At 46.7% G+C, this 17,223-nt stretch overlaps 1 protein-coding gene across 1 annotated transcript; it reads right to left on the reverse strand.

Annotated features, from left to right (window-relative positions):
* Nucleotides 1-13,528: 13,528 nt before the first annotated feature.
* Nucleotides 13,529-16,079, reverse strand: LOC119333693 (probable polyol transporter 6). The gene is made up of 2 exons (XM_037606506.1): nucleotides 15,321-16,079; nucleotides 13,529-15,211 (listed from the first exon to the last, which is right to left on the reverse strand). The coding sequence occupies exons 1-2, from the start codon at nucleotides 15,442-15,444 to the stop codon at nucleotides 13,788-13,790; spliced, it is 1,548 nt and encodes a 515-aa protein (XP_037462403.1). The 5' UTR covers nucleotides 15,445-16,079; the 3' UTR covers nucleotides 13,529-13,787.
* Between the last annotated feature and the right edge of the window lie 1,144 nt (nucleotides 16,080-17,223).

The raw sequence follows: 17,223 nt of genomic DNA on the forward strand, positions 1-17,223 counted from the left end.
AACCGGAAACATGATACATGTGTGAATAAATAGACAAAACAGAGTGTCACTAGTATGCCTCTACTTGACTAGCTTGTTGAATCAAAGATGGTTATGTTTCCTAACCATAGACAAAGAGTTGTCATTTAATTAACGGGATCACATCATTAGGAGAATGATGTGATTGACTTGACCCATTCCGTTAGCTTAGCACTTGATCGTTTAGTTTGTTGCTATTGCTTTCTTCATGACTTATACATGTTCCTATGACTATGAGATTATGCAACTCCCGTTTACCGGAGGAACACTTTGTGTGCTACCAAACGTCACAACGTAACTGGGTGATTATAAAGGTGCTCTACAGGTGTCTCCAAAGGTACTTGTTGGGTTGGCGTATTTCAAGATTAGGATTTGTCACTCCGATTATCGGAGAGGTATCTCTGGGCCCACTCGGTAATACACATCACTCAAGCCTTGCAAGCATCGTAACTAATGATTTAGTTGCGGGATGATGTATTACGGAACGAGTAAAGAGACCTGTCGGTAACGAGATTGAACTAGGTATTGAGATACCGACGATCGAATCTCGGGCAAGTAACATACCAATGACAAAGGGAACAACGTATGTTGTTATGCGGTTTGACCGATAAAGATCTTCGTAGAATATGTAGGAGCCAATATGAGCATCCAGGTTCCGCTATTGGTTATTGACCAGAGACGTGTCTCGGTCATGTCTATATAGTTCTTCAACCCGTAGGGTCCGCACGCTTAAAGTTCGATGACGGTTATATTATGAGTTTATGTGTTTTGATGTACCGAAGGTAGTTCGGAGTCCCGGATGTGATCATGGACATGACGAGGAGTCTCGAAATGGTCGAGACATGAAGATTGATATATTGGACGACTATATTTGGACACTGGAATGGTTCCGGGGGTTATCGGATATATACCAGAGTACCGAGGGGTTACCGGAAACCCCCCCTCCCTCCCGGGGGGGCGGTTATTGGGCCTCATGGGTCCAAGTAGTGGAAGAGGAGAGGCGGCACGAGGTGGCGCGCGGCCCCCCTTCTCCTTCCTTCTCTCCACCTCCTCCTTCCCCCTTCTCCTAGTTGGAATAGGAAAGGGGGGCAAAACCTACTTGGAGTAGGATTGCCCCCCCTTGGGCGTGCCTCCTCCCCTTGGCCGGCCCCCTCCTCCTCCCCCCTTTATATACGGAGGAGGGGGCACCCCATAGAGACAACAATTGATCTCTTGGATCTTTTAGCCGTGTGCGGTGCCCCCCTCCACCATAATCCACCTCGATCATATCGTAGCGGTGCTTAGGCGAAGCCCTGCATCTGTAGAACATCTTCATCGTCACCATGCCGTCGTGCTGAAGGAACTCTCCCTCAAAGCTTGGCTGGATCGGAGTTCGAGGGACGTCATCGAGTTGAACGTGTGCAGAACTCGGAGGTGCCATGCGTTCGGTGCTTGATCGGCCGGATCGTGAAGACGTACGACTACATCAACCGAGTTGTGCTAACGCTTCCGCTTTCGGTCTACAAGGGTACATGGACACACTCTCCCCTCTCGTTGCTATGCATCACCATGATCTTGCGTGTGCGTAGGAAGTTTTTTGAAATTACTACGTTCCCCAACACATACCCTCAGCCCCGAGGGAGAACTACTCCCTCCTCGTCATGGAGGGTGCCGGAACGGGTCTAGATTGGTTTTCGGTGGCTACAGAGGCTTCTGGCGGGGGAGCTCCCGATCTAGGTTTCTTTCTGGAAGTTTTGGGTTATATAAGAGGTGTTGGATTCGGGAACAAGGCAAGGGGGTCTCCGGGCTGTCCACGAGGCAGGGGGGCGCGCCCAGGGGGGTGGGCGTGCCCCCCACCCTCTTGGGCAGCCCAAGACTCTTCTGGCCCAGTTCTTTTACTTCTTGGCCTTCTTCTGGTCCAAAAATAAGCTCCATCCAGTTTCAGGTCAATTGGACTCCGTTTGGTTTTCCTTTTCTGCGATACTCAAAAACAAAGAAAAAAACAGAAACTGGCACTGGGCTCTAGGTTAATAGGTTAGTCCCAGAAATCATATAAAATAGCATATAAATGCATATAAAACATCCAAGGTTGATAATATAATAGCATGGAACAATCAAAAATTATAGATACATTGGAGACGTATTAATCAATATTGCTTTCGAGATTCCTGATGACATATACAAGGATTATTGCACTCCTGATGAGGCCAAATTTGGCAAGGAGGACAAAAATCAGCGCAAGGTGCGCATACAAAGGATAGAGAGGAGATGGGCACGGGAATGGAGGGAGTACAGATATGTTACTCCCAAGTATATGAAGAAATTCGCTCTTAATCCTCCATGCCCAAGACCTCCATTGGCACCTGGCCAAGAAGCTTATCCCACCAGCCTCAAGCGTGGTGAGGACTATCCTGATGAATGGGCCAAGCGCCAGGCCAACCTAGCCAAAGTAGCTAAGGAAGAAGTGACGAAATTTAATGAAGACTCTACTGCCGCTACCACTATTGAGACCTCTGCAAGCAAGCCAAGAAGGCCATGGCAAAGAAGCCTGCTCATAAGCCAAGTGCTTCACTCCTAATTCCCTCACAACCAAGTTCCTCAGCAATGCCCTCAAGGCCAGATTCTTTAAAGCCCTCACGGCCAATTCCTCAAGCTGCTCCAGCTCCTCCAAAGTCCTCAGCTCCTCCGTCAAAATCCTCAGCACCTGTGCATCTCACCATGTGCCAAAGGACAACAGGCATCTCTATTGCCTCAGGAGCTTCTGCTAGTTCTTCAGCTCCACCCAATTCATCAACTGGCCCCTCTCTACTAAAGACAAAAGCCACTGCCGAACGAGGCTCTCGACCAAGTCCTCACAAGAAGCAGGTCGCCTTTCAAGTACCGTCTGATGATGACGATGCTGATGATGAAGAACTTGCCGAAATCATCAGAGACAGGCAGCTCAGGGCCGCTAGAGCCAAAGGCAGTAATGTGCCATTGATGCTGGACCCAAAGATGATCCTCGACTTCATTGACTTGTGGCACAAGGACCCCAACACACCTCTGCCTGAGTTGAACCTCACTCCTGGTCAAAGTCATGTGCTGACTCACTTCATTGACGAAGAAAAATGGAAATATGAACAGGGGAGGAAGGTGAAGAAAGCGCAGTACAAGAAAGAGCGCTTTCTGAAGCAAAACATTCTGAAGCTTTCACCTGAAGAACTTGTTGCTCTTCAATTTGAGATCAAGCAACCAAGTGATGAATTTGATCGCTACTATGCTGACTGGCTTGGTGCCAAAGTCAGATTTGTCAAGATAACTGAGAAGTTTGCTTCCAATGTTGCAGCCCCAACGCAACAAGAAAATCATCAGGCTGAGGCATCTGCTCAGCCTACTGAAGAGCATGCAGCACCGCTAATAAAAATCAGGCTGCTGAAGATACTCATAGTACCAGGGCTGATGACTGCATTCCAGCCGCTAAAGAAATTGCCAGGGCAACCACTAGCGTTGCGCCTGAAGAAAATGAAGAAGTCAGGGCAACTGCATCAGTTGTGCCTAAAGTTATTGAACCAAATTCCTCTGCTCCTCCTGCACCTACCCCAATTCCGATCCTTCCATCTGCATCAGATGTGAAGAAGACCAAGGCTGCAGAGCATGCAACTGTGAAGAAAAGGAAGGCATCAACTGCATCAGATTTTTCAGCTCTGAAGAAGATGAATCCCCTGACTAGCTCTTTTGACAATCCAATTGATGATATTCCTGTCTCATCCATGCCATCAAAGGACCTTGTTCCTTTTGATGAAGAATATGAGATCCCAAGTGGATCTAATGATGACATTCCTTCTACTGCTTCTTCAGAGCAGTTGGATGAAGAAACTGAAGCGGATGCACTCCCTTCAACCCCAATAGTCTCATCGCCCATGCCTCAGTTCACTGCTGAAGAGGCCGGTGTTGAGGAAAAGAATGAAGAAGAAGATGTGGACATTGGGTGCACAGATCCAATGTTGAACGACGACTTTTATGAAAGTTAGCTCCCCAATTCTCCTCTGTTCACACCCCTACAACAAATTCCTCAGTCCCCTGTAACCACTGAAGTTCAAATGGGATCTGAAGAATCTCATGCCACACCGTCTGTCCATGAAGAGATTCTAGCCACTAGTGATGAAGAAAATGTTAATGAAGAATTGAAGACTCAAGCTGTCACTTAAGAAGAAGCTGAAATTCCTCAGCCAGTGGATCCTGAGATTGCGATTCCTAAGGTGGTGATGCAATTGACCGATACCCCTCAGCCCAAGCCAAAGGATCCTTTCTCGAAGAAGCAGAAATTCAAGGCTGATGACTTCTTCGGCGAGCATGTGTTCTTCATAGACTATAACCTTATGACTCTGCTCATCTTAGAAGGAAGCGCTTATGGACTGCCAGCCAAGAAATCTTTTATTCTTCACTGCTTTTCAAAAAGGACAAAGTCTTCGACCATGAGCATATTACTCACATGGACATGAAATCACTGCCTTGCTTCACCCCAGTCCTCAGTGTGCTTCATGATGCAGGACTGCTCAACTTTTGCACGGATATTTGCGATTGGAATGAAGAGCTCATTCTTAAATTCTATGCAACTCTGCATATCACAGGCGATGCTGACGGCGTGAACTCTTGGGTTTTGGACTGGATGATAGAAAAACACATTTCAAAGCACCGGCCTCTGAATTACTTCATGCCCTGCGTGTCAGTCCTCCCCTTGAAGGCGCTCGATGCATCTATCATGAACCTGAACTTACTGCCCATTACATGCAAGTGCTAATGAAGCCTCTGAAGCCAGGTCAAGCTCCAAGGACCAAATTCCTCGTGAAGGAATTGATGTTTGTGCCTAGAACTGTCTATCGCATTCTGACGAAGACATTGAGTCCAATCAAAGGCCACAATTCAAATGATGAAGAAGTTGTTGGCATCATGAAGAATCTGCTATTCAATATCATACATAGCATTCCTATCAACTACCATGATTTCTTTATGAGGACTCTGGCAAATGTTGCCCTCTCTCCATTTGAGTTGAAGCCTTATGCTCCCTGGATTATGAGATTCCTCAGAACAAGGTCTTCACTCAACTACAAGGTTGATTTTCAGAATCATGTCAGTTACCTGCCCCCAATAGAAGTCCTCAAGCGGACATTTTCCTCATCTGATGAAAAGGGCAAAGCTACTGCAATTATTGATGAAGGCATTCGTCCATTGGATGGTCAGTTTTGCAAAGCTGCATCTTACTCCACCAATGATGATTCTGCTACTCATGATTCTGCCGCTAATGCATCAAAGCCAAATCCTCAAGCAACAGCTCCCCTGGTGATGACTGACCATGAGCTTCTTCTTAGTCTTCACCAGAAGGTGGATCGAAACCACAAATGGGTTAAGCGTCAGTTTGGTTCTATTCTTCACAACATGACTGCTACACACAATGCAGTGAAGAAAAACCATTACTACCTCCATGAAGTGTTCGGTCGCACCTGGGCTGTTTTGTCACATCTGTATGGTGAAGATGATCTGAAGCAAATGAGTTTCAAGCACGACTTTGAATGGTCTCAGCCGCCACCAGTGATGAAATTCAAGAAGACTAAAGTTCCTTCCTTGGTGGCCATCTCGTATTCTTCATCATGCAACATTGATGAGCATGAAGACTTGGACGACACTGCGGCATGCCCTACAACAACACACGACCCCAACAACGCTGGCGCTCCTCCATCAATTTGATATTCTTCAGGGGCGTTAGTCCTCATTTTTCGTCCCTTTTGGTCATTTGATGACAAATGGGGAGAAATTTGAGTTAGTCTTCAAGCGGGTCTACTTATATGGGTGTTTTTTTCTAAGTTACTGATGTCTACTACACAACATTCTTCTTGTAGACGTTGTTGGGCCTCCAAGTGCAGAGGTTTGTAGGACAGTAGCAAATTACCCTCAAGTGTATGACCAAAGGTTTATCAATCCGTGGGAGGCGTAGGATTAAGATGGTCTCTCTCAAGCAACCCTGCGACCAAATAACAAAGAGTCTCTTGTGTCCCCAATACACCCAATACAATGGTAAATTATATAGGTGCACTAGTTCGGCGAAGAGATGGTGATGCAAGTGCAATATGGATGGTAGATATAGGTTTTTGTAATCAGAAAATATAAAAAAAGCAAGGTAGCAAGTAGTAAAAGTGAGCACAAATGGTATTGCAATGCTAGGAAACAAGGCCTAGGGTTCATACTTTCACTAGTGCAAGTTCTCTCAACAATAATAACATAATTGGATCATATAACTTTCCCTCAACATGCAACAAAGAGTCACTCCAAAGTCTCTAATAGCGGGGAACAAATGAAGAGATTATTGTAGGGTACGAAACCACCTCAAAGTTATTCTTTCCGATCAATCCGTTGGGCTATTCTTATAAGTGTCACAAACAGCCCTAGAGTTCGTAGTAAAATAACACCTTAAGACGCAAATCAACCAAAACCCTAATGTCACCTAGATACTCCAATGTCACCTCAAGTATCCATGGGTATGATTGTACGATATGCATCACACAATCTCAGATTCATCTATTCAACCAACACAAAGAACTTCAAATAGTGCCCCAAAGTTTCTACCGGAGAGTCAAGACGAAAACGTGTGCCAACCCCTATCCATAGGTTCATGGGCGGAACCCGCAAGTTGATCACCAAAACATACATCAAGTGGATCAATAGAATACCCCATTGTCACCACAGGTATCCCACGCAAGACATACATCAAGTGTTCTCAAATCCTTAAAGACTCAATTCGACAAGACAACTTCAAAGGGAAAACTCAATTCATCACAAGAGAGCAGAGGGGGAGAAACATCATAGGATCCCACTATAATAGCAAAGCCCGCGATACATCAAGATCGTACCATCTCAAGAACACGAGAGAGAGAGAGAGAGAGAGATCAAACACATAGCTACTGGTACATACCCTCAGCCCCGAGGGAGAACTACTCCCTCCTCATCATGGAGAGCACCGGGATGATGAAGATGACCACCGGAGAGGGATTCCCCTGTCCGGCAGGGTGCCGGAACGGGTCTAGATTGGTTTTCGGTGGCTACGGAGGCTTCTGGTGGTGGAACTCCCGATCTATTCTGTTCCTCGAAGTTTTTAGGGTATATGGGTATATATAGGAGGAAGAAGTACGTCGGTGGATCTCTGGGTTGTCCACGAGGCAGGGGGCGCGCCCCCCACCCTTGTGGGCAGCCCGGGACTCTTCTGGTCCATCTCCGATAGTTCGTGGGCTTCTTCTGGTCCAAAAATAAATTCCATGAAGTTCAGGTCAATTGGACTCCGTTTGATTTTCCTTTTCTGCGATACTCTAAAACAAGGAAAAACAGAAACTGACACTAGGCTCTGGGTTAATAGGTTAGTCCCAAAAATAATATAAAAGTGCATAATAAAGCCCATAAACATCCAAAACAGGTAATATAATAGCATGGAACAATCAAAAATTATAGATACGTTGGAGACGTATAAGTTACAACTCTCGTTCTTCTGAGACTTTATTCGATCGAGTTGTAAACTTAAACTCTATGGTGGTCTGATACTTTTGCTGAGTTTTTCTGCATGCTTATTCCTCATTAATGTTAATGCACGCATGCTGAATTACATCAGTCACCATATTTCATCATGCATTTCAAAGTCTTCATATTATATGTTAAATGCGTGTATGGATTACAAGATATAGGGGGAGATCTCCATGATTCTACTCTTCAAAGTGTGCATTGCTTTAAAAGCAAATTCTTCACTATGCACATCTTCAGGGGGAGTTCTTCTATATCTTGCAATCAAATTCCTCAATATCAATATTTACACTTCATATGTTTATCCCCGTTGAAAACTTAACCTATATTGTCATCAATCACCAAAAAGGGGGGGATTGTAAGTGCATCTAGAGCCCCTTAGTGATTTTGGTGTATTGAAGACTTATAGGTTAAGGGACTGATGCGTTTGTGAGTGTACACAGGTCTATAAGTCTATGAGGAGTTTGATATTTACAGAGAAAGTCAACCCCTAAAAATGAAGTTCTTCGACTAAAGACTTTGGATTTCTGAAGACTTTCTGAAGACTTTAAAAGTGAAGAAATTGGTGTGATCCTGAAGACTTGGTATTCATTCGAGGAACATGAAGCATGAAGATTTTTGTTTTCGTAGTTTCATTTTCTCTTTCTTGAGTCATAGGAAACACCGTACTGTTAAAGAGGGTCGAGGAAATACTAAGGAAAAAATTTTAAGTGATGCTCAACTCAAATCCTACACTTACCAATCCCTTCGAGTGAAGCCATTGGAAATCTCATACAGCTCAGTCAATTTCTCCAGTGACAGAGACGAAGTTCTTCTGGTCTCTGAGGAATTTGTTCTAACTGAGGAGTTAGGAATTCGCCAGTGCGGATTGCCTACACAGTGAGGAACATGATAGCCCTGAGGAATTTGATATAGAAAATTCTGACCGTTGTTGTGCTATGCGTCAGCTTTCCCAAAATATCTACCCACCTAACTGTCATATCATTGAAGGGCATTTTATGTCTTATCATGTCGGGCTGCTCCCTAGGCTATAAATAGCCGCCCCCTATAACCACTAGCTGGTTGGCTGCTCCGAAAGAAAATGACACTTGTCATTTGAGAGCATCCCATCCTCCGAGGACTTTGAGCGAAAATCATCAAGTCAGGAAAACCCAAACCCAAACACCTACAAACCCAAAGTGATTGAGCATCACTGAAGAGATTGATCCTGCGTGGATCCGACGCTTGTTACCTTTGAAGAATGTGCATCTTCCAGACGGTTATGCGTCATGGTCTAGAGCATCCAAGAGGAAATTATGGATCGCCGAGTGACCAAGTCTGTGAAGGTTTGGAAGTCACCTGAAGACTTACCATGAGTGATTGGGCGAGGTCTGTGTGACCCTAGCTCAAGGGGAATATGGTGAGGACTAAGTGTCCTGAGCTGCGTGTTCAAGACTGGGTGCCCGGGACTGTGTGTCCTCGGGTTTAAATACCTAGCCGCCCTAACCAAACGTACAACTGTCACGGCAGTTGGAACTGGTCTACCAAATCATTGTCTTCACCGAGCTAACTGGTTCCGTTTCCTCAACCCTTCCATTTCCTGATTTCTGTGTTGTGTGCTTATTCATATCTGTTTGAAGACTTTGACTGAAGACTTTCTCTATTTCCTCAGCTCAAATTTCTTCAGTCTGTTTGTCTTCATTCTGTTTATCATGTGTTTATGCTTTCTGTACTTTGTGCTTGTTTTCTTTTCATCATGAAGACCATGCTCATACTCTGTTATGTTTACTCCTGAGTACTTATTCCGCAGCAAGTAGTTCTTCTCTTAGGAATTTCCTCACCCTGAAATTCCTCAGTGAAGAATTCATAAAAATCGCCTATTCACCCCCCTCTAGTCGACTTAACACACTTTCAACTATATAGTTAACTATTTTAGATAGATAGCCTTCTCCACTGAACCCAGAACCTACTGCCAATCCAGGGTTGTGGGCATAGTTTCATACACGCATAATTTCTGAGTAGCACAAAAGTCAGGTGAGAATTCAGATTAGAAGAAATTGATAAGCTGTTGAATATAAGCAGAAGTCTAAATGTTGTTGTTAGGTTTTTTTCAACATAAAGACACAGAATATTCATACAATGGATAAAAATGACTGGCCAAAGGCAGATCAAAAAGCATATGCACATAGGAACCAAATCCAACATAATCAGTACGATGATTCACATTAACATAAACCATCACTTTTCTCGATCCTCATAAACCGAGAAACATTCCTTAGATACACTTATCTAATATACCTAAGACGCTAAAACATGTTGATGGCCAGCACATGTCTGATCTTCTTTCTAGCAAAGCATCGCAAGCCATACAAATATTCATGCTTTATCGCAAAAAGTTTTACAAACCATGTCTATACACATACTTGAGCATTTGAAAAATGGATATAATAGAGTGGGAAAGGGTATAGTAGCAACGACATTTGTACTCACCTTTGTGTAGACAAAACAAACTAAATAAAGCCACCCTTTAGTTGTCTTTTGAGCTGGAAATCTCATATGCTTAACTCTGTTAGCAACCTGATGCAGATAAAAGAGAAGGTTGATGTACGTGAATAAAAAAAGAAATGTAAAAATAAGGCAGGTATTTCTTTTGCTGTAAGAGCATTGTATTATAGAGTAATTGCTGGCAAATACAATAACAAATAAGGGAGAAAATGTTGCCTCTAGTTCCAGCATATATATTCCAAGAAAATGACAGCAACTTGCTCTATGACCCAAGTTTACTTGCTTTCTAGTAATTGACGCCCAAACGCAACCGGTGATTAAATGCAAAATAGTTTGAAACCCTTAAACCAGTGTGGATTGCTTACAATTTACCACTCTACAGTGTTTTAGTAGCATTTTTGCAGATTGATTAGAGCCTAGCAGACCTTTTATATTCGCCCGGCCCTTATATTTCTGGCAACTATACGGGTTTGGGCCCTTTTTTGTCCAGAATAGACCCCATATAGTCGCTGCGGCTTGTAAAATATTTATAGTGGCCCGTAAAATAGCCCCCTGACAGTATATCTACTGTCCCACAGGCGCTATACAGGTCACAACCCTTTTCCCCGCCGCCACAATCCACCCCTATCCACTCACATTTCTCGCCACCGGCCACCCCTACCCACGACTCCGATGACAGATCCGCCACCGCTCCGCCGCATGTCGCGCGGGATGTGGAGTGTCAGCCGCTCTGCCGGCGGTGAGGACAAGGAGGAGCGCGAGCGCTGCAGCACCGGCGATGCGGCGCGGAAGCGCTATGCCAGCCGATACACCAACCACGGCCTTGAGCCGCCGGCGTCCCTCGTCCGCCGCGAGACAGAGGAGTACGACCGGCGGCATGCTCGGCTCTCCAGCGCGGGCAGCTCCTTCGACGCGAGCAGCTCGCGTACGCCATTGTCGTCGGTCAAGAGGGAGGCGGAGGAGCTCCCGCCGCTTTGCGCGGTCAAGAGGGAGGCGGTGGAGCACCCACCGCTCCGCGCGGTGAAGAGGGAGACAGAGGTGGAGCGACCGTGGGCCGGCATCGTCAGGTCGGAGGACTACCTCCCCCCTCCTAGACGAACACCATCGAAGCGGCGATTCTCGAGCGTAGTGCGCGGAAGGAGGAGGAGGTGGCGTAGATGTTGGTGTTGCCTCAAGTGCCTCCCTAGATGGGCTGGCGGAGCACTCACTTGCTCACTAGCGCTGCTAGTCACTCGCTTGCGGTTAGAGCATCTCTAGCAGACCCCGCATAAGTGGTTAAACCCGCAAAATAACCGTTTTTTACAGTTTCAGTCGAAAAAATGGCCCGAACAGTTCCCTTAAAATCGTCCGACCCTTAATTTTTTTAAGGGGCCCTGTAAATGCGAAGCCGAAACCCTTATATCTGCAGTTTTGAAGGCAATTTTATCAGGTCTCTGCATACCGGTCAACGTTGGCGGTTGAGGAATCGCTGCTTCCGCCAACACCATGAAGCTCACCCGGCCGCTGCGCCTGTCCACCGCAGTCCGCTCGTCCGCCCGGCCGCCGCGCCCGTCCACTGCCCGTCCGCTCGGCCGCCTGTCCGCCCGGCCGTCGTCTGTCTGCCGCCCGCCCGCCGCACCCATCCGCGCTAGCTAGCTGTAAATTGATGCGAGCAAGCTAGCTAGCTAGCCAGCCCAGGCTGCGTCTCTCGCTGGCGACGGAGGAGCTAGCTAGCTGGTCCCTTATGGATTCGAGCTGAGCTAGCTAGCTAGCTCGCTCCTGGATGGATTCGAGCTGAGCTAGCTAGCTAGCTCGCTCCTGGATGGATTCGAGCTGAGCTAGCTAGCTAGCTCTCGATCGATTCGAGCCCTGACGGAGGTGATTGGCCGCTTCGTATTTGGTCGTCTGTGGCTTTGTTTTTTACCACTTCACGTGCTATCTATCGGTTTCCTGGGAGCAAAGCTAACTGGCCATGGACATGGACGAGAGGAAGAAGAAGACATGGGGAAAGCATATACGTGAATATTTCGTTTTACAGTTTAAGTTTGAGGGGTTTGTTCTGCCGCAGCTAAAACCAACCCGTAAAAAAGCATATTCCGCGAATATCCTTTTATATGGGTCTATTTTGCGGGGTTTGCCTCTGTGGCCGTCCGTGCCGACCTGCAAAATCGTTTTTCCGCGAAGTGCAAACGCGTTTTGCGGGTCGGCGGAATGCGAGATCTACCAGATATGCTCTTAGGTAGGTCTGTTTCATTAGCCTAAAAAAAGGTAGGTCTCTCTCATATTTTTTCCTTTGATTTTTATTTTATTTATTTCATTTTGTTTATATTTTGATAACTTGTAAATTTATTTATATTTCCACATCTATTATACTCAATTTTTTAAGAAAATTCACAACACATTAAAATGTTCATGTAATGTGAAACAATTGTGTAATTCGTAAAAAATATTCATAGCAGAAACAATGTTCACCACATTGAAAAAAAGTTCATCCGTTTAGAAATATGTGCATGACATTTTTTAAACATGTTCATACAATGAATTATTCTCGTAGTTTCTAAAAAATGTTCAGTGTGTGTTTAGAAGAATCCACAGTCCATTTTCAAATATTCAATTCCCATTTTACAAAAATGTTCAACCTGTATTTTGAGAAAAAATGGTCAACATATATTTGAAAAATGTTCAGAGTGTATCTAAAGAATGTTCAACACATATACAAAAGTTTAACATGTAAAAAAGTGTCAACGTGTATTTTTTAAAATAAAAATGAAATAAAGTAATAGAAAAATCGGGAAAACCAAAAATGCTACTGAAAATTGATATAGAAAAACACAAAAAAGTAAAAGGAAAAAATTGCGTGAAACCTTCACGCAACTGGCCAAAACCGGGTGGAAGCTTAAAAAAACCACTCATATCACACTTATTGGGCCGGTCCACATCATCCATCATGTAGGTGAGACCAATGGATCTCTCGATGTAAGCAAGATATAAATTTTGCGGGAGAAAGAAAATCTCAGACCCCTTCTTGAGTGTGATAAAAGTCGACCTACTGTGCGAGCAACCGTTCTAATTGAATAAAAGTCGACCGCCTTATAAGATAAAAACTAAGATACATACACTTGAATTGAGTTAAGACTCCTCCTTAGAGCATGAGAAGATGACTAATACACTCGTTCTCCTCCTCCACCATCCTCACTCATGCGTCATATGTTAGTAGGCCTCCGGAACCCCGTCCCTAACTTACGATTCGTCCTTTTATTGGATATTGTGTTTGTATTCCAGCAAATCCATAGATATGTTAGTTCTTTGTTTTATATGCATTCACATGTGCTTAGTTTTGTTAGAACTATAGTCATGCTATTAATATGGATTAAATTATTTTGAAAAATGACATTGCCTGTTATTCCAACAATCCGAAAACCCTGGTCAAATAAGAAGGAGGTATCATTTAGAACAAAGTTAGAATTTCATTTTATTTGCAGTTGAGACTTGAGTATACTATTTATAGGACTTGTAGTACTTGTCATAAGAGCAAGTGCCTCTTCAGAGTTATATTATAGATCGATTTGGATAAGTCAGGGGCAAGACTTAGGACAGCTACTATACAGTACTGCTAGGTTACTGTCATTTGTGTATAAACCCTCCAAAGTGCAGCACTATAAAAGCTAGTAAAATCATACGAGGCCAATTCACTTCTCCATCTCCTGAACAGTTCATGTCATATGTCATATGGTTTGTAGGGTCAAACACTACATAACATAATACTACTAGCATTCCATCGGCGATCACGGCCGCGCCTTGCTGTCAGGCACCGGCGGCAGCTCCACCGACGACGGCGACGGCGCCTGCTGCCTCTGCCGCGCGCGCCAGCCGCGGCTGAACACCTCCTCGATCTCCTCCAGCGCCCTGCCCTGCGTCTCCGGGCAGAAGAAGTAGAAGAAGGCGGCGGCCACCACCGCCAGGCCCGCGAAGAGGAAGAAGGCGCCGCCGATGGTGATCGCCTTGTACAGCGTGACGAAGGTCATGGAGACGCCGGCGTTCATTATGCGGTTGATGGCCACGCCGACGCTGGCGCCCTGCGCGCGCAGCCGCAGCGGGTACACCTCCGAGCTGTAGGCCCAGGTGATGGGCCCCACGCCGACGGAGAAGGCCGCCACGAAGGTGAACACCGCGGCGATGGCCAGCGCCACCGCCCACGGCGCGCCGTGGTGCGGCGCCGACCGCTCGATCACGGTGAGGCCCAGCCCGAGGCAGGCCATCGACGCGATGATGCCGGCGAGGCTGGACAGATAGAGCGGCCGCCGGCCGACGCGGTCCACGAGCAGGATCGCCACCATGATGAACACCGTCTTGGTCACGCCCACGCCGATGGTGGCCGCGAGGATCTGGTTGCGGGTGGCGATGCCGGCCGCCTTGAAGATCCGCGGGCTGTACAGCACCACCGCCTCGATGCCCGTCAGATGCTGGAAGAAGTGCACGCCTAGGGCGGCCACGAGGATGCGACGGACGGCCGGCGTCGGGTGCAGGAACATCTCCTTCATCACGCCCTTGCCGCCGCCGCTGGGAGGCGCGGGCGCGGCCTCGCCCTCGACGAACCCGGCGGCGCTCTTGATGTCCGCGAGCCGCACGTCGGCCTCCTCCGCCGTGTTGCAGACTTTCCGGAGAACAACGAGCGCCTCCTCGGCCCGGCCCTGCATGACGAGCCAGCGGGGCGACTCCGGCATGGCCAGTACACCAACGGCGAGCACGGCACTCGGGAGCGCGCCGAGCCCCAGCATGGTGCGCCAGCCGTAGACCAGCGGGAGCTTGGCGAGGAAGTAATTGGCCACGTAGCCTATGAGGATGCCGAAGCTGATGCAGATCTCGGGGAGCGAGGTGAGCGAGCCGCGGATCTCCGCCGACGCGATCTCCACGGCGTACACGGGCGCGATCATGAGTGCGTAGCCGACGCCGACGCCGGCGACGCAGCGGCCGACCAGGAGCGTGGCGAAGTTGGGCGCGAGGCCCATGAGAACGGAGCCCGCGAGGAAGATGCAGGCGGCGAGCGAGATGGTGAGGCGCCGGCCGACCCAGTCGGAGACGCGGCCGGCGGTGAGGGATCCCACGAGCGCGCAGACGTTGAGGATGCCGGCCAGCACCTGCAGCTGCGTGTCGTTGGTCTTGAGGTCCTCCTTGATGAACAGCATCGCGCCGCTCATCACGCCGCTGTCTGCGTCCACAATCACAACACCACACATCCATTAACACGCTCCATCGTTCACTCACATGCAGAGTAGAGGATGGACCGATGGAGAAGATGTTCCGTTGTGCTCACGTACCGTAGCCCATGAGGATGGAGATGATGGAGCCGATGATGGAGCAGGCCACCGCGTACTTGTTGGTCCTGCCCTTCCTCCCGCCCCCGTCGCCGCCATTGCTTCTCTGCCCCTCCTCCTCCCCCATGGCTTCCCTCCCCACCTTGGTCTCCTCCTCCTCCTCGCCCTCTGTCAGTCAGAGTCAGAGACAAACACGAACTACTATCTCGTTAGTTCAATAATCAATCAGGAGCTTGTGGCTTATGCGTATCGGCACGCATAAGCGCGCCTCTTATAGGCAGCGCCTTCCGCGTGACCGCCAGTGGGCAGGTCACACCGATCGCCGTTTCAGAGCGCATGCGCACGCCACTGTAGCTATGTCGCAAGAAAAGAGTGAACAAGATGGCCACAGCGATGCGTATCGGCTTGACGCTCGACGTTTGATGTCCCCTTCTTCTTCCATGGAGTGGTGCGCATGTGTTTGCGAGGCTGCAGTGGTGATGGTAGCGGTAGCACACCACCGCCACTGTTGACAGTGAGATGCAACACTTGCAGATGGAAGTGATAGTGCCACATGGAGATGTCAAAATTGTGCACGGTTGACAACTCTCCGTGGGAACTACGTAGTTCAAGAAAGATTGCAAGAAAGATCACGCCTTGGCTTCTCCGGACAGCGAGCATTAGCGTGGATGGATACGATCGAGAATCTACTACATCACCGAGAGGGGCCATGAATTAATTCACAGCATTTGTGCAGGAAGATTTGGGGAGAAATACTAGTGCGTCTTGGGCTCTTGGCTAGGTGCCATGCATACAGCTGCCAACGAGTGCAACAGCTCAGTCGATCGTGAGGTATATCTTGGACGCTTTCCTTGGACGATAGCACAGTGGCTATCCGCAGCACCGAGGTCAAGGTCAAAGTAGGGCACAGTACTCCTACTTGTTTTCGTCTTTGCTCCTTTTTTTTATTTGCATGTGGTATTCAGATGAGAGTGACAAATCGACTGTTCTGTAATACATGTTGGCAACATGTGATTGAAGATGCATGTCTCGACAGGATCAGTAGTTAGCAGTGCGTGCATAGTTTTGTATTCTGAACATGGGTGTTGGAAGATGGGCCTTATAAGATTTTAAATCTTCTAGGTTTTGTCTTGTGCGTTCCTGGCGCGACAACGGACAACCAGCGTATTTGACTATGGTGATTATTGAAGAGCGAGGCAGGAAGCAACAGCTACGTCAAACATTTTGAAAGATTACGCAACTGCGTAGACTCGTTGTACACTTCTGTTTTGGGGTGACTCGTAGTATTATTTTTATTTTTTTTCGAAACTGACAGATTGAATCATCTGTATTAAATAGTTTTTTTTGTGAATGATCAGTAGTTGAAATCCAGCATTGCTGTACATTATCATCTACTACATTAAACAGTATTTTTTATGAATGATCTGTATTAAATAGTTGAAATCCAGCATTGCTGTACAGTATCATCTATATTAAATAGTTTTTTTCGAATATCTATATTAAATAGTTGAAATCCAGCATGGATGTACAGTATCATCTACTACATTAAACAGTATTTTTGTGACTGATCTATATTAAGTAGTTGAAATCCAGCATTGCCGTACAGTATCATCTATATTAAAAAGTTTTTTTTTCAAATATCTATATTAAATAGTTGAAATCCAGCATGGCTGTACAGTATCATCTATATTAAAAGGTAATTCTAAGCTATCAATTAAATATAGTAGAACCATAGTGATATTAAGTACATGTCAAACTGTGCCAAAAAATCTTTGGGGAAAGAGTTGAGGTAAACTCAACTAAATCTTTCTTCGAAAGCAAACTTTTGCTCTACAACATCAATCACTGGAATATAACTTCCTACCACTTACACGGACACAGAGGAAGCTCCTCCATCTGGAGCCAT

Source organism: Triticum dicoccoides, chromosome 7A (genome assembly GCF_002162155.2).
Source record: "Triticum dicoccoides isolate Atlit2015 ecotype Zavitan chromosome 7A, WEW_v2.0, whole genome shotgun sequence".
Classification (NCBI taxonomy): Eukaryota; Viridiplantae; Streptophyta; class Magnoliopsida; order Poales; family Poaceae; genus Triticum; species Triticum dicoccoides.